Source organism: Chrysochloris asiatica, unplaced genomic scaffold (genome assembly GCF_000296735.1).
Source record: "Chrysochloris asiatica unplaced genomic scaffold, ChrAsi1.0 scaffold00117, whole genome shotgun sequence".
Taxonomy (NCBI): domain Eukaryota; kingdom Metazoa; phylum Chordata; class Mammalia; order Afrosoricida; family Chrysochloridae; genus Chrysochloris; species Chrysochloris asiatica.
In genome coordinates, this window is record NW_006408635.1 from 3228971 (window position 1) to 3247509 (window position 18539).

The 18539-nt window shown below is 40.6% G+C and overlaps 1 protein-coding gene across 1 annotated transcript in view; it reads right to left on the reverse strand.

Moving 5' to 3' along the window:
• Nucleotides 1-18539, reverse strand: part of NOX3 (NADPH oxidase 3) — an 82385-nt gene that overhangs the window by 21208 nt on the left and 42638 nt on the right. The window contains exons 11-12 of the mRNA XM_006868449.1: nucleotides 7387-7533; nucleotides 2084-2208 (exon numbers count right to left, since the gene is read on the reverse strand). Of these exons, the coding sequence (XP_006868511.1) occupies nucleotides 2084-2208; nucleotides 7387-7533 (272 nt within the window). The remainder of the gene's footprint in view (nucleotides 1-2083; nucleotides 2209-7386; nucleotides 7534-18539) is intronic.

Consider the following 18539-nt stretch of genomic DNA (forward strand, 5'->3'; position numbering starts at 1 on the left):
GAATAAGGAAGACCACAGAAGAATTGATGCTTTTAAATTATGATGTTGGAGGAGAATATTGAAAGTGCCATGGGCTGCCTAAAGAACCAGCAGATCTGGGTTGGAAGAAGTGCAGCCAGAGAGCTCCCTGGAGGCCAGGATGGCCAAATTTCATCTCTCATACTTCTCAGGAGGGACCAGTCACTGGAGAAGGATATCATATTTGGTAAGGTGGAGGGTCAGAGAAAAAGAGGAAGACCACAAGTGAGATGGATGGGCAAAGTGGCAGCATCAATGGGCTCAAATGTGAGGTTGGTCCAGGACCAGGCAGTGTTTTGTTCTGTCATGCATAGGGTCACTGTGAGTCAGTACCAACTCAATGGCACCTAACAACCACCACCACCACCACCACCACAAAGATTTACGGTCTTGGAACCTTCTGCTGGGTCCCTATGAGTCTGAAAGGACTCCATGGCAGTGAGGTTTCACTTTTGGGTATACCTGTGGTTATAACTCTGTTTGGGACTGGGTTTTCCTTGTTATTCTAAAGAGGCTGTATTAGTGCAGGGTGTGTCTTGAATCAGTTTCTCCTGCCGTATAAAGTAACAAGTAAGGACGTAATCACAAGCAGGGGTAGGGGAAGAGAGATGCCACACCATACGTATGAAGATCAAGGGACCCAAGGACAGAAGCCGAAAAAAAATAAGCATCTTCCCTTTGAGCCAACACATTAATTGAGACATGGACCCACACTCATGGAAGCAGCAGTTAAGAAACCAAACAACGATTGATTACATTCGGCAAACCTGCTGCACAAAATCTCTTTACAGTGTTCAAGAGTAAAGCTGTCACTTTGAGGACTAAAGTGCACCTCACCCAAGCCATGGTATTTTCAATAACCTCATATATATGTGAAATTTGGGCAGTGAATAAGGAAGAGCACAGAAGAATCGATGCATTTGAGTTATGGTGTTGGAGGAGAATATTAAAGGTACCATGGAATGCCAGAAGAACAAACAAATCTTCTGTTTCCAAGGATGTCTGGTGGGTTTGAACCACTGACCTTGCAGTGAGCAGTCCAGTGCTTATCCCACAGCTCCACACCATGTACCTTACACTTTCCCAAGTTCTTGAACTTACTGTATAACTTTACAACTTGAAGATAAACACTGTGAGTAGATACTATCATTCATACTTCATAATAATGAAAATGCAGCTCAAATAAGCTATCTTGTTCAGGATCACACATTTGGTAACTTCCAGACCTAGGAAATACCATCTACAGACTACACACTCCCCTCTTCCCGACCCAGATCCAGTACTCTTTCTCCTCCACACTGAAGTTTATTATAGAACTGCAATAATAATAGTACTGATGATAATGTTAACAGTAACAATATTGTTGTCACTGTCGAGTTGGTTCTGACTCATAGTGACCTTGTATAGGGTTTCCAAGGAGTGACCAGTGAGTTTGAATCACCAACCTTGATGTTCAAACTGACCTTGTGGTTGAATGCTTATCCTACAGCGCTACATTTACTCAGTACTCATTGCATGCAAAGCACTGATAGGCACTTTACATGTTAAGAATTCATTCAGTCCTCAAACTACCCAAGGACAGAGGTACTCTTATTATCTGCAATTTACAGAGGAGGAGACTAAGTCAGTAGAAGGTTAGTAACTCACCCAAGGTCAACCATTTGGTTTGGGCAGAGCCAGGATACTGATATACTTAGGAACTTGGGCTCCAGGTCCTGAATTCCTAACTATGATCCTAAATCCCTGTTTGATATTACACAGTTTCTATCTGCTTTCAGTAAACATTTTAGTTAAACATAAATGAATAAGTGAATACCATCTTAAAATTGAGGGTAAATTTGTAAAATTTCGTTATCAATAATTGTCAGTTTTTGAAAGACAGTCAAGTGGCTTGTGGCTCTGGAAGTAGCCAATGACCATCTTTTGTAAGGTCCATGTTTTACTTATGAATAAGAGGTCCAGTACTGCAGATTAACCAGTTAATGCCTAAAAGCTTCTGCTTCAGGAGCACCACATATTTCTCCAGAAAGGCTCAGAGCAGGTAGGCCAAGGAAGCTTCCCTTACCTGGGGTGGTTGTAGGCTATCTGTCTGAACTCATCGTTCCAGTTGGGTCTTCCATAGGAGGTTTTTTGCCTTAAGCCCGTAATCACATCGGTCTTTTCATCCCAGTGTAAAGCTATGTGAATAGCCTAAAGTAAAAATTGTGGGATTAGATGACATTTGGGAAAAAAAAACAGCACCTTCTATCTACTTAATAAAAAAGAACTCTGGTAGATACTGCTCTCATACAATATTTGTCCTTTTATGATTGACTTAATGTCTTCCAGATTCATCCATGTTGTGAGATGTTTCATAGATTCATAGTTATTCTTCATTGTTGTGTAGAATTCCATGGTATGTATGTACCATCGTTTGTTTATCGATTCATTCACTGACAGGCACTTGGGTTTTTCCATCTTTCTGCTATGGTGAATAATGTTGAAACAAACATCGGTGTGAACATGACTATTTATGTCACAGTGCTTATTTCTGTAGGATATATACCTAGGAGTTGGATCGTTAGATCATATGGTATTTCTCTCTCCTGCTTTTTAAGGATGTGCCATACCATTTTCCATAGTAGCTGTACTATTTTACAGTACCACCACCGGTGTAAAAGATTGCCAATTTTTCCACATCCTGGAACTTTTTTTTTTTTTTAAATGTACTTTTGATCAGTGCCATTATTATTGATAATGATGATTTGCATCTCCAATGTGTGGTGCTGTAGGATAAATACTGGACTGCTAACCACAAGATCGGTGGTTCAAACCCACCAGATGCTCTTTGGGAACCTTGTACAGGGTTGCTATGATTCAGAACTGACTTTATTGCATTTAACAACAACAGCAATGGCTAGTGACTGTGAGCATCTCTTCATGTGCTTGTTGGCCACCTGAATGTCTTCATGTGCTTGTTGGTCACCTGAATGTCTTCATGTGCTTGTTGGTCACCTGAATGTCTTCATGTGCTTGTTGGCCATTTGAATGTCCACTTTTGCAACATGTCTGTTCATGTCCTTTGCCCATTTTTAAAGTTGGATCATTTTTTCATGTTGAGGTGTAGGACTCTTCCATAAATTTTAGAGGCTAAACCCTTGTCTGATATGTTGCTGCCACTTCCCCTCTGATACTGTAAGTTCTCTTTCCTTCTTTTGGTGAAGCCTTTTGATGAGCGTAAGGATTTCGTTTTTAGGAGATCTCAGTTATCTAGTTTATTTTATGCTCTTGGGACACTATTACTTAGGTTTGATATTCTATTCATGCCATAAATTAGGATCCCTAGATCTCATTTCTTATTTTGGTTACTTGTATCTGCTCATACTTTTTCTTTGTCAACTTGGCCAATAGTTTGTTGATTTTATTGAGCCTCTCAAAAGGCCAGTTGGAAGCATTATTGATTCTTTCCATAGCTTTTCTGTTTCTGAATTTTCTTGTGGGGACTTTGAGGTTTTCTATGTATAAGATAATGTCATCTGTGAATAGAAGTAGTTTTACTTCTTCCTTACCAATTTGGATACCCTTTATTTCTCTTTCTGACTTTATTACTTTGACTAGAACTTCTGATAAATATTAAATACAAAATGGTGATTAAGAAATACATTTAATTGATTTCTTCTCTAATCTTTATTACTTCTTTTCTTTTGGCAACTGTGGTCTTCTTTTGCCCGCTGACATTTCTTTTGATTCAAGGAGAAAACATTAGATTTGTCTTTTCTTGATCATATTCTCCTATCTCAAAAGGTAGCTAGCTGTCTATAAGGTTCTAATCTCAGCTGTCTTGATATCCTTTAGATTCCTACTCCTCAAAGACCTTCTATTTTAATAGTCCCAACTATCATGATCTATAAACTAGTACACTATCTTTTTCTCTCAAGTTCTCTTATCTTCCTATATATGTATAATTCTGTATTTAGTGTAGAATTAAGTCCAATGGATTATCATAACTAAAATTGAATCACCTCTCTCCTCAAATTAGTCACGACTTTAATTTACTTACATGCACCCATCTTGAGTGACCATTGTAGGCAGGCAATGTACTATGAACTGAGTGATACGAATAGGGAAAGAGATGTCTCTGCTTTGTGACAAAATGGTCATAGAATGGAAGGAAAAATCATGTGTACAACTACAATGCTATGAATGATCCTTTTCTTGTAGGAATAGATAAAAAATGAGTAAAGATAATGAAGTATAGACATGCATGGCATGATGGGAAGGCAGGGGTAGTTTAGAAAATGGTGGCTGGGAGGGTAGAACAAGTGAATTGGGGACTCGTTGGGAAGGGCCTTATGTTACTTGCAAAGAAGTTTGGCTATTTAGAAGAGAATAGGCCTTCCCTACGTCTCTGGATGTTATCCTCGATCTACCAATCACAGGTAGATTGAATTATATTTGGAATTATATTTGTTTCACATCTTTCAGCCTAATGTTCAATTACTCTCAAAGCCTGCTGATGTGCCCTTCACACTACCTCTTCCATCTGTTCTTTCTGTTCTTGTCATTCTGCCACTTTGAGGTTGTCAAATTGAGTTGAACAATTGGCCATTTCTAAAACATCTCTTGATACCTTGTTGACAGAATACACCAATTTTTTTCCACCTCTTTAAATGTTTACATTGGCTATGTCCTCCTTGAAATTTGGGAACCTAAAGTATTTCCAATATGTCTTGGCAATTAAAAAAAAACCACATTTATTTCAATTGACTTGTATTCGGGGTGGTGGGGGTGGGGTGGGAAAGAATATATTTTATAGTGTGATTTAAAAAATGGCAAAGATGGGATGGGGAAGGTGTATGCTGTCACAAAAAACACACAGTCTGTCTCCCAGCTCCAAAGACTTTGGACCATTTTCACATTAGAAGCAGAAAAGCGAGTATATTACCAGTAAGCAAAAGACAAGGCTGTGTCTATCTTTTACCAAATGGATCATTAGTCAAAAATCCCATTTGAATAAAGAAAATGTTTGTTTGGAAAACATAATTAGCGCTATTAAATTCATTAAGATGCTTCAAGCCTAGTTCCCAAGAAACCTATATTTCAGATTTTCCCAGAGGAATAAGATATTTAAGGAAGATTGCAAATAAGACCATAAAAATTCATTTAGCTACAGAATTTCAAACCAAGTCTTATTCATTTACAGTAGTACAGAGTCAAATTACAGTGATGTTTTATAGGGCCCATAAGAGAGGAGACACTAGGCCCCAGCTTCAGTGTGAGCACTGATTTGTGAATTTAAAGATTAACTCAAATACCTCAACTCTTGTATGCTTTCCTTAAAAGTAGTAGCTACCAGCAGTAGCTGTTATAGAGTGCTCATTAGAATATTCATCCTGTAACTTAGCAATGTTGTTGTTAAGTGCCTTCCCTTCAGTTCCTACTCATAGCGACCCTGTATAGGGTTTCTGAGGAGAAGATGTTCGAACTGTAGACCTTGTGGTTCACAGCTGATCCTACTGTGCCTCACCCAGACTCCAACCTAGCAATGTTGTTGTTGTTAAGTGCCGGTGGGTTGGTTCCGACTCATAGCCACCCTGTATGGGATTTGAACCACCAACGTTGTGGTTCAAACTGACCTTGCAGTCCAGCACATTACCCTGCAATGTCACACCAGGACTTCAAAAGTACTAGTTGGTTAGGTGCCATGGTGTCGGTTCTGACTCATAGTGACTCTGTATATGGTTTCCGAGGCTGTAAATCTTTCGGGAGCAGAAAGCCTTATCTTTCTTCCTTGGAACAACCTGGAGTTTCAAACTGCTGACCTTGAGGTTAGCAGCCCAACTCATAACCATTATGCTTCTAGAGCTCCTTAACCTAGCGACTGTTGTTGTTGTTAAGTGCCCTCAAGTCAGTACCGACTCACAGCGACTCACATAGGGTTTCCCAGGAGTGACTGGTATGATTGAACTGCCAACTTTGAGGTTCAAACCGACTATGCCGTCTGGAGCATTAACTTGCAGCGCCACACCAGGACTCCTAATCCAGCAATATTCATCCCATAATCCTTAAAAAGGAGTTCTGAACTGTCAAATCGGATTAAACCACAAGGTTGGCAGTTCAAGCTTACCAGCTGCTCCTCAGAAACCCTATACAGGGTCACTATGGATCAAAACGGACTCGATTGCACTTAGCAACAACAAAACTCCTTACAAAAGGATTAGAATATAATGGTTATCCATCAATATTATCAACATTAAAATACTACCATAATGCAATATTTTGGTCTACTCAACCTTGTTGTTATAAGAGCTGTTGAGTTGGTTCCGATTCATAGTGACCCTGTATAGCATTTCCGAGGAGCAGCTGGTGGTTTTGAACTGCTGACCTTGTGGTTTGCAGTCCAGTGCTGGTCCTACAGCGCCACACCAGGGAGTCCAAACTCAACCATAAGAAATCACTAATACTCTTGATCTCACCCAGTCCAACCCACTGTCAGGAATATATGTGGACTCACAGCACATCTACAGGACAGAGTAAAACTGCCTCTTTGGGTTTCTAGACTGTAAATCTTTAGGGAAGCAGACAGCTTCCTCTTTCTCCTTTGGAGTGGCTGGTGGGTTTGAACTGCTGGCCTTGTGGTTAGCAGATTAACACATAACCCACTACACCACCAGGTCTCCTTATCTTCATCTTGGTGGTGGGGTAAGTGCCATCGAGTGGATTCCGACTCATAGCGACCCTGTATAGGGTTTCCAAGAAGCGACTGGTGGGTTTGAACCCCCAACCTTGTGGTTAGCAGTCCAGTGCTGATCCTACAGCACCACACCAGTTGAATAAAAATATATGCACACCATTTATAGGAACTCCTTAAGAAAAAGAGATCTGTATAAATCATGTATTCATAATAATTACTTTCTATGGAAACGCATGTACTTTATAATACATGATTTTGAAGATAAAAGCCTAGGAACTTTTTCTATTTAACTCTGAACTGAGAGCTCCAATCTGGAGGACTAGAGCCAATTAGGACTTTAACCAAATACTATAGCCAATCAATAACATTTGCTTGATGCCACTCTTAAAATGACAAATGCCATTTTTAATGATATCATTTATCTTAGCTTTCCAAATTTAGGGCTGTCCTTCATCAACCAACCTCTTTATCTTCTCTTCTATTCCTTGCAAGCTAACTGCAGGATCTCTATTGCTACAATTTGAATAGTTATTTCTAATCTGGTCTTATTTTATCCTCCTTTCCTTTTTAAGAACATAGAATAATTCTTGCATGTTACTAACGATATAGTTCATTGTTGAAAAGATCCCTCTTCTCTTTGCTCTATTGTTAGAAGCATTAGGTAATGCTGCTTGTTCTCAGTGCCTTATCAATACCTGATTTTCATCCCAGCCAGTGAGAAATATACGGTAACTCAGGAAGTTAACTTCCCCTCTCTCACTCATTTGTGTCTCCAGTGAAAGTAAGAGATCTGCGAACCACTCAAAAGCTCTCACATCCCGGCAAATCCAGTAGAAATACACCTGTCAAGAGAGAAAGCAAGAGAAACCATGGGTCCTTTTTTCATAATGTGCTGATAATCACAGACTACTTTATCTCCACTGAAATTACTGGAGCCCAAATGGGCACTTCTCTAAAATAACATGCTTTTCTCTGCCAGGGAACAAACAGTCTCACTGTGATTTCTTTTTGGTGGAAAAAAAAAAAAAATATCACGTGATGTTTGAAAGAGCCCAGAGTGAATTCCGAGAGCTGGCAGGCTGTGGGCTGTTGCCAGTTTCCTGGATGAGGATCAATTCACCACATTGTTGGCTGTGCTTTTTCAGAACAAGATTAATAATCATAACTAGCTATGCCTTTCTCTGTTCCCCAAGCTGGGATAAACCGTGAGACCCACCCCCTTCATCTTTACTTATGACCTAAGCTCAGGATTTGAACTCTGCTCCCCAGAGGCCCCGAAGGCTTGTGCACTAATCCACTTCTGCAGCTGCAACCTGGGGAGAGTGAAGTGTGTAGTAATTGCAGACTCAAATCACAAAGGGCAGAAATCTCCCTTCAGCCAGATGTATCGACGCCTAAGAAAGCTGGTGGGTGATGGCTGGGCTTGTGTGTTGACTGCTGTATTGAATCACTGTCTAGGAAGACACACACCCTCTCTCTTTTTACAGTTCATGCGAGACTTCTGAGTTTAACAAATGGATTGTGACGGGAAAGGGTTTGGGTTTGCATACAACGAAGGCTTCATATTTGTGCTGAGTTTCAGATGATTGCCTTTGAAAGAAGCCAATCCTCACCTGAGCTGCCTCCACTCTTTCCTGCATTTCCTCCCCAAGGAGACATCAGTATCTTTCCTGGGAACCCTCTGAATCCCTGGGTGGTACACATAGTTTACACGCTCAGCTGCTAACCCAAATTTGGATGTTTGAGTCCATCCATGGGTATCTGGGAAGAAAGACTAGGAAATCTACTTCTGAGGAGTAACACTCTGGAAGACAGGGTTCAAAGGTTCGCAGGGGCCGGTCTCCATTCCAGGGTCTGCCTTGGTGCCTTCCCACCAGGAAATATCCCTCCAGCATTCTCTCCTCTCCCCTCTTGGCCAGCCTGCCTGCAAACTCATCAGCATACCATAAAAGTTATAGAGGAGATTTAATTAACAGATCAAATTCAGGAGGAAAAAAAATCACAGAATGTATTTCAAGGCTAAACATCTTACCTTTTCTCTTCAGGTTTATGTATGAATCTACAATATTCAAATCTATAATATTCAAATTCAGGAGGAGGACAAACTCATTTCCCTCAAGGTTGAGAAGCTGTGTGGCTACTGGGTAGCTGCTGTACTGAGAGGCACTTTTGATGCTAATTATAGGCCAAATGATCCCTCAGTTCCTAAGCATGATTACTCCCCACAAGGAGAGCCTCTCTCCTCTCCCTGAGCCTCCTCTCTCCCTGGACTACGTAAAATGTGCCCGTGGTCCCTGTGATACCCCCATTAGTACTGTGGACATGAGCATGCTCATCTGCTTCTTCATTAATTCAATAAATATAAGATGACTTTAAAAAGCTCTTTAAAAAATAAGGTGAAAAGATCATGGATTTTTACCATGAACGTTGGAAGCTTCCACATATGTATTGGCCACTTACTGTATGTCAAGGGCTGTTCTAAACTCTGGAACTGTAAAAGCCAGAAAACCAAAGCAGTTACCATTAAGCTGGCTCTGACTTCCGGTGTCCCCATGTGTGTCTAAGTGTGCTCCGTAGGGTTTTCAGTGGCAGTGATCATTTGGAAGTAGATCACCAAGTCTTTCTTCCTAGGTGCCTCTAGATGCATTTGAATTGCCAACTTTTAGGTTAGTATCTGATTGCTTCACCAATTGTATCACCCAGGGAGCCCTCTGGAATTATAACCATGAACAAAAAAGACCAAAGGGATTTTTAATGGTGAAGAAGGACAAAGAAAACATGAAATACATCAAATGGTGCTGAGTGTGACAGAGAAAGCTCAGCTAGTCTGTTAAAGTGGAATGGCCAAGGAGGACTCGCTGAGAAGGAGACATTGGACATGGAGCTGGAGGTAGTGAGGGAGTCAGATGGTCAGAGGAAGAGCCATACGGATGGAGGGAACAAAACGTGAGCCCCTAAGGTGGGACCCTTCTAGAAAGAGCAGGGAGGATCACTCAGAGCGGCAGTAGTTGGGGCTAGCAGGGAAGAATAGGAGGTGTGAGTTCTAGGGGGAGATGGAGGCCTTGTGGAGATATTGACTTCCACTCTCAGTTGAGAAGGCACTGATGGATGCTAAGCAGAGGCATGGCATGATCTTAGGCATGTACCTGAAAGATTCCTCTGGCTGCTCTGCTGAGCATAGACTGGGTAGCATAGTGAGTGGTGGTGGTGGTGGTGGGGTTGTAGAAGTAGAATAGAGAACAGTTAGGAGGTTGATTTTACATCCTATGCTGGTGATGGACACTGCTATCTCTTTTCCTTTCAGTTTGTGGAGTGTCTAATTGAAGTTAATTTTAGAAAACCTTGTTGTTGTTAGGAGCTGTTGAGTCAGTTCATACACAACAGAATGAAACACTGCCTGGTCCTGAACCTTCCTCATAATCGTCATGTTTGAGCCCATTGCTGCAGCCACGGTGTCACTCCATCTCCTTGAGGGTCTTTCTCTTTGTTTTGCGGACCCTCCACTTTACCAAGCATGATGTCCTTCTCCAGGAACTGGTTTCTCCTGATAACATGTCCAAAGTACATGGGAAGAAATCTTGCTGTCCTTGCTTCAAAGTATGTTCTGCCTGTTCTTCTAAGACAGATATACTTATTTTTCTGGAAAGCCTAAGCCTTCACTTACACTTGGCTTGCTCCTTGTAGGAATGGAAAAAATACTAAATCGAACACAATGCTCACATATGCACCTCCTCCTTCCCACCCCTTTCTGCTCTTAGTTGTGGATAAGTGCCGTCGAGTCAGTTCTGACTCATAGCGACCTTGTATGGGTTTTTTGCAGAACGGCTAATGAGTTTGAACCCCTAAGCTTGGGTTCAAACGGACCTTGCAATCTAGTGTTTATCTTTGTTTTATCTAAGAGCATTGATGGTATCATTTAGCAGAGAACACACATCATTTGATTATTTTCTAAGACTTCCCACCCTTTAAGGAACATGCTTTACACGCATTTATATATGAGTAATAAGAAAAAAAACCATTAACTTTTCCTTTTATTTAACTTTTCAATTTCAAATCCAGTCCCAACCACCCTGACCTGTGAAATGCCCACATCTTAGCTTCCTCCACCCACTCATCCTTTGCCTTTCAGTTAGAAATTATTCCTGGCTTCACTGTCTTGTGGTGTAGCTGTGTGTCACTGTTTCTAGGGTTTGTTGAGTCTTTTCTATTTTCTTTTTTCCTTCCCTGTAAGGACCTTGTGTGTGTGTTTTCTCTGCAATTGACTCATAGGTGACACAGAGCATCTTTGGAGCAAGAGGCAATGGAGGGAAAATGAATAGCCTCAGTGGAAAGTGCTTCAGGCAGAAAAAGAAGAAAGTAGACTTTGAACAGAGGAGAAAGGGTATTTACTGAATCCCTTTCATCTCTCTAATGATGGGAAATACCTATTAGGAGGGACAAGAGCGGCCCCCTTCTGCATTTTGTCCAGTAGGATGTCCCTCATCGATAGAGGAACAAGGGTCTCTAACAGTAGGCTACGACTCTGTGATCTGTGTTCTCTAAGATGACCCTGACCCCTAATCTCCACAAATAAAAGCACCCTAAAATCAGTCACCTGTTTCACAATCCTATTTTACAATCTACCTATGTCTGTCTTCATCTGTCTCTCTAGTGGGTTTTGGTGTCTCAGTGTTAGAGTTCTCTGCTCCCGGGCCAGAGCTCTGAATTTAATGCTAGTCAACGCACCTCAGGCTGCCACTGCAAAGCTTGTTTGTTGCTATGATGCTGACCAGATTTCAGTGGACCTTCCAGCCTAAGATGAACTAGGAAAAAAGGCCTGGAGACTTATACCCATAAGTTAGCTAATGTAAACTCTATTGATCACTTCAATCTAATCTGCAACTGATCACGGGAAAGGCATGGGGGACTTTTTCTTTCTTTTGTGCTTAAAGTTTTTTTTTAAGAGTAGGGGCTGACTTGAGGATAGCTCAAAACACCACCTACCTATCCATCCACTCATCCATCCATCCATCCAGCCAGCCAGCCAGCCAGTCACTTATCTATCATCTATTTATCATCTTTTTATTTATTTATAGCATTAGGCATCTCCAAAGAAAGAAATTACATATGGAGATGCAGGTTTAGATCTGGTGTAGCATAGTACGTAAAGCACTTACAGGAATCCTGGTGTGGTACTGCAGGTTAATGTACTGGACTGCAAAGTCGGTTCGAATGGCAAAGTCGGTCATTCATTCCTCGGAAACCCTATACAGGTTTCTAGGAGTCAGAACTGACTCGGTGGCACTTAACAACAAAAAGTACTTAAAAGTTGGTGAGCACTTGAATAATAGTCATCTGGCTTCATCATTTGTGAGTTGTGTTACTTGGGGACAAGTCATTTAACTCAAGCCTAGCTCACCACATGGAGTTAATGAGCTGGACGGCAAAGTCAGTTTGAGCCACGAGGTTGGCAGTTCAAGCTCACTAGCTGCTCCTTGGAAACCCTATACAGGGTTGCTGGGTTGAAACTGACTCGACGGCATTTAACAACAACAAGCTCACTGCATATGTGAAATGACTGTAAACACAGAACAACAATGCACTGTGTTGTTATGAAGAGTAAGGAATATAGTTTATGGAATGATGCAGCTGTTATTGTCAAGGTATTCCTGGATGAAACAATAGATAAAAAACATTTGAAGTAAATAATTATCCTTACTGAAAACCTCCCTAACCTATATCCCAACTCCAGTTGGGGCTTATTTTAAAGAGATAAAATGATCCATTTGTTTTCCTGGTTAGTCATAGTAAGATTAGGATCCACCTTTGTCAATTATTTTCAGTCTTTGTTGTTAATAGTCATCCAGTCAGTTCCGACTCCTAGCAACCCTGTATAGAGTTTCCAAAAAGAGGCTAGTGAGTTTGAATTGCTGACCTTATGGTTCAAACCAACCTTATGGTCCAGTGCTTTATCCTGCAGCGCGATACCATGACTCCACTTTAAGACTCTTAATTAAAACCACTATCCTTAACACAAGGTTGGTGGTTCAAGCTCACCAGCCACTCTTTGGAAACCTTATACAGGGTCACTGTGGGTTAGAAACGACTCAACGGCACTTAACAACAACAACATCCTTAATGCTGTACTCCTGGTGTGGTGCTGTAGGATCAGCACTGGGCTATGAACCACAAGGTTGGCAGTTCAAACCTACCAGCTACTCCTTGGAAACCCTATACAGGGTCACTATGAGTCAGAAATGACTCAATGGCATTTAACAGCAACAACAACAACAATCCTTAATGTTATTTCATGACTATATTGCTACTTTGTCTGGTGGCTGAGAACTGGCATTTTGGGGCCTCCGTTTATTTTCTTTATAGCTAATAATACTTCACAGACAACTGAAGCATTCATCATAAGAGAATGATTAAGTAACCTGTGGGATAGCTACACTGTAGAATACTCTGAAGACACTAAATAAATTAAAGTAGATTTTATTTTAGTGTATATTGACACTAAAAGTGGTCCAAGTCATATTATAAAAAAAAACAAAAATAAATTACAGATCTATTGATCTACATTGTAGTTGTTGTTAAGCACCATTGAATCAGTTCTGACTTATAGCAACCCTGTATAAGGTTTCCAAGGAACTGCTGGTGGGCTTCAATCGCCAACCTTGTGGTTAGTAGTCCAGTGCTGATCTTACAGTGCCACACCAGGACACGATCTATCTACATACACACCCATATTTATATAAAAATTATGCTGCCTGCATATGGTTGCTGTTGGTGGTGTTAAACCATTGAATGGGTTTCTATTCATAGCAACCCTGTATAGGTTTCTGAGGAGCAGCTGGTGAGTTCCAAACACTGACCTTGAGGTTCAAACTGACCTTGTGGTCCAGTGCATTACCCCATAGCACCTTGCTGAGACTCTGTATATGGATGAAGGTGAGTATGTAAATCTATGCAAAAGAAGTGGAATGAGGTACACACATCAAAGTAAAGTGATGGTGGTGATTTGTGGATGAAGGTGAATGAAGAGAGAGTTTTGATTGGTCACATAATTAAAATCTGCAATGAGACTGTTGGAGCTCTGGTAGTGTAGTGGGTTACAAGTTGGACTGTTAACTGCAAAGCCAGCAGATTGAATCCACCAGTTATTCTGCAGGAAAAAGACGAGGCTTTCCTCTTTCATAAAGATTTACACCTCAGAAACCCTATACAGAGTTGTTGAGAGTTGGAACGAACTCCACGGCACACCACCACCATTATCACAACTAGACTATAGTCATATTGAGAGACAAAGACATAAAAAATATTCACACTGGTCACCTTCTCACTCGACAATGGTAAGACCTAATGGGGTATTATTGAGAGGCTTTTAAGGGTCCCTGGGGAATGTGAATGGCTATGCACTTGACTACTAAAACCAAAAGGTTAGCAGTTCAAGTCTACCTACTGATGCCTCAGAAAAAAGCCTGCCAATCTACTCTGTAAATCACAACCAAGAAAACCGTACAGAGTATAGCTCTTCTCTGACACATGCGGGGTTGCGATGAATAGGGATGGATTCTACGGCTTGTGGTTTGGAATTGTTTATAGTGAAAGATGAGAAGCATATGTGTTTTCTGAGCAGTGACCTTCAGCTTGCTGTTGTTAAGTGCCGTCGAGTCGTTCGGACTCATAACGACCCTGTAGAGGGTTTACAAGGAGCGGCTGGTGAGTTCAAATCGACCTTGCAGTCCAGTGCATTATCCTATAGTGCCATACCAGGTCTCCTTCTGCTAGCCAGCTCAATTGATTACAACACTCACAGTGGTTTCAACAGAAGATCAATTGCAGGAGTAGCCAGAGCGCCAGTGTGAGAGAAAGTGAACGTAAATAATTTCTCAAGCCAAATAGATTAAATTAAATGCATTTTTCATTCATTAGAAAAGAGAGCAGATCTCCGTTTGTTTTATTAATATATTTAAGTGAAGTATGGATTTTTGTCTTTCTTGGCTACTTTCCCTCGTTCCCACCGGCCCATGCTGTCTTTTTATTTGACTTATCTGTTTATTATATTAGGTTAAGAACCCAAAGGCCATTTTGCATAGGACACACCATAAACACCCATTATCACGGTTGTGTATTATTGACCTGATGAAAGAAGACAATTTATGAAGAAATTAGATTATCTCAGCTTTTCTACCATCTATTTCATTGTAGTCCGAAGATTACATAAGCAGTTAAAATTGACCAAATCCTTCAGTTGGCAATTCTTGCAACTCTGTCTACATGGCTGAGATATTAGGGATGAATAAAATGCGTAAGCCAATATATTTATGTCAGCAATCTCCCCCCTCCCTCCCTATTCATACACACCTATTTCATTCATCATTCTGACAGTTTGTACAAGCAAACTGTCCTAATTTTTTTCAAGAGCTCTTTTCACAAATTGAGTGTGATGTAGAATTAATCAGACCTGTTAGGCAGAGGTTGGAGTACTTTTATTGCTTTTGGGCATTTATTCTCCTCAGTTCTCTGCGTCCTCCACAGAGTATCCAGAGATTTCTCAAACACCCACACCCCCTTTCTGTGTCCCAAAGGAACACTATGTTCCCATCTGCCTTCAGCCCAGTGAAGCCTGGCTCTCCACTGGGTTGAAAATATCCTTTTAATAAATATATTACAACTTTTTCCCATTTTCTTCACAGCAAGCCATCATTTTACTTATTGTTATTTTGCCTTCATGGAAAGTCTCTTCCTCAGCAGTTTCCTCCTCCTCAACTCCCTTCATCACTATCTTAAAATAAAAAGAAAGAACAAAAGGGATTTTAACACATCAGCTTAGGTAGGAAGTGGTGGAGTTCTCACGCTCCATGTTGGAAATTTGAGTTCTAGTCTCAGTCAGTGTACCTCCTATACCTCACCACTGGCCTGTAGGTGCAGATTTCTGCTTTGCTCTGATGCTGAATGGGTTCACTGGAGGTCAAAGATTAAGAGAGACTAGGGAAAAAAAAAGCTTGGTGATCTGATTCCAAAAACCCATCCATGGGAACTCTATGAATCACAACACTCTGATTCCATTTTGTACGGAGCACCATGAAGCAGGGGCTGGCTTGATGGCAGCCAACCACAAACAACAGCCATAGCTGACCCCAAGGAAACAGCAGACATCCTATAGATTATTGTCCTGCATTTTAATTATAAGATCTTACAACAGTGAGGTAGAGGAGGATGATGAAGGAGATAAAGTTCCCGATGGCAACAACTGAAAAAACTTGGGTGATAACTTTTTATTGTAGACTTGCAACTTGAGCCCTGTATCTAAAAATCTCTGCCTTTATGCTAAGCTATATTTTTACACCTAGAGGAGACAATCCCAACTGATTGCAGTTAAGCATTTAGGCTTAACATTCCAGCTCTAAATCCCTTCTGCTGAGATAGTTCTTCCTTTGCTGCAGAAGAGAACAACATGAAAACTCTAGCCCAGATCTATAATTGTGAAGACGCTGTTAGACAAATATGCTCTGCTGTACTTTCAAAATTATATAGAGCTGACAGTTTCGTGGAAGGAGTGGTATTTATATCTCAAAAGCATGTGGGCGGCCCTGAGAAATATTAGTTACATAAGCCTAATAATAGCTGTATTCAAACACACACCAACTTGCTCTAAAACAGAGAAACTTCTAAACTGTCTCCCTTGCATGAAAGACTTGAAGTAATTGGATTCTCAGTGTCATTTTCAGCCTAACCTTTGAATAGCATGCCAAACTCATTTCTTTCTTGAAGGAGCTTTGAAGTGGAAATCAGAAACACGCTTGCTCCATGTCTTGCTCAGTGACTAGCCAACTGGGTAACTTTGAAGAAATCCTTACGAGCTCTAAGTACAGATGCGGACTTCTGTTATCAAATGTAAAATCAGGAGATTAGAACCCTTCACGTGATACTTGGATTCTATGCTTCCTTTCTCCCATATGCCATTGTTCTTACATTTCTTTTCAGCTGAACACTGCCTAAATCTCACTCCAGATTTTTATAAATTATGCCCAAATTTTATAAATACTGCCCAAATCTCACTCTAGATTTTATGAATTATGAAGCCATAATTTTTTTTTTAAAGCCCCATTCTATGGTTTCTGTTATTTGGAATAGAGATCAGTATCCCTGCTTTATAGATGAGTGACAAGCCCTGAGGCCAAACGTGGAAGCAGCCTGGAAATGCCACAAAGGACTCAGCAGTGACAAGGGTATGGTGACAAAGAAGGCAGTAACACTACTTTTTTTTTTAGTTCTTTTAAGAAAATTTCCCTCAATATTTGTAGAGAATTATTGGAATCTATTCTTTTAATTCTAAAGTTTTGGAACAAACAGCCCCTTTGGTGGATAGGAAGAGACGCTTTCATCTTACTAGAATTTTTACAGAAAAGTTTGTAGAAGATATTCGTCCCTTCTTTTGGGCACACGGACAATCATTTATTCATGCATTTGCTCAATAGTTAGTTGAAGAGTGCCTAGATGTAGGTGCAAAGCATTCTGAAAATATCCAGAGGGGTCACGTTCAAGGCGCTCCCAGTCTGTTAAGTTCTGTTGGAGATTCTAATACAGGAAGGAAAGCAAAGCGAAAAAGCATCCGAGGAAGACAGTAAGAGGGGGTGAGGGGGCTGAGGGAAGGGAGTGGTAATTACAAGTTTATGGTGGGAAGAGTATTAATATGCCAACATGAGAGGGCTTTGTCCACAGTAAGTTCTGAAGATGCATTCATTGAGGTCGTAAGTGAAAAAAAGCAAGACGCATAACACTCTGTCATTTCCATGTGAAATGGGACAGGACTCTTAGTGGGATGGAAACCAAAGAGCCATGAACTATCACTAGTCTTACCTTTGACTTGATTGAGACCAAATATGCAAAACAATAATGATTTGTTTGCCTTGTTAACTTATTTTAATATGGAGATTTGGTTTCCACTCAAATTCTAGTTTTAATATTTACTAGCTATCTGTGCTTCAGGTTCATCATTAGTAAACTGAAGAGGTTATGTTTCTCAAAAGGCTACTATGACCATGAAATAACATGACTGTATCTTTCCTTATTAGTTGTGATCTAGCTTCAGGTTCTTCCTGTGTAAAGTGGGAACTGAAAAGATGTTGTTAGGTGTAATTGAGTAGATATCAGCTCATAGCAACCATATGCACAACAGAACGAAACTGCCCGGTCCTGGGCCAACCTCACAATTCTTGCTGCATTTGAGACCATTGTTGCTGCCACTGTTCCAATCCATCTCACTGGGGGGGGTCTTCCTCTTTTTCTCTCTGACTCTCCACTTTCCCAAACATGTTATCCTTCTCCAGTGACTGGTCCCTCTTGATAATATGTCCGAAGTATGAGAGACAAAATCTGGCCATCCTGGCTTCTAAGGAGCATTCTGGCTGAATTTCTTCCAACGCAGATCTGTTTGTTCTTTTGGCAGTCATGATACTTTTAATAGTCTCCTCCAATACCATAACTCAAATGCATCAATTCTTCTTCAGTCTTCCTTATTCACTGTCCAACTTTTGCTTGTACATGAGGTTATAGAAAATACCATGGCTTGTGTCAGACACATCTTAGTCCTCAAACTGACATCTTTGCTCTTCAACACTTTAAAAAGATCTTGTGCAGCAGATTTACTTAATGCAATGCATCCTTAGATTTCTTGATTGCTGCTTCCATGAGCATGGATGGTCGATGTGAGCAAAATGAAGTCTTTGACAACTTTCATCTTTCCTCCATTTATTATAATGTTGTTTATTGATCCAGTGGTGAAGATTTTTGTTTTCTTTATATTGAGGTGCAATCCATACCGAAGGCTGTGGTCTTTGATCTCCATCAATAAGTATTTGAA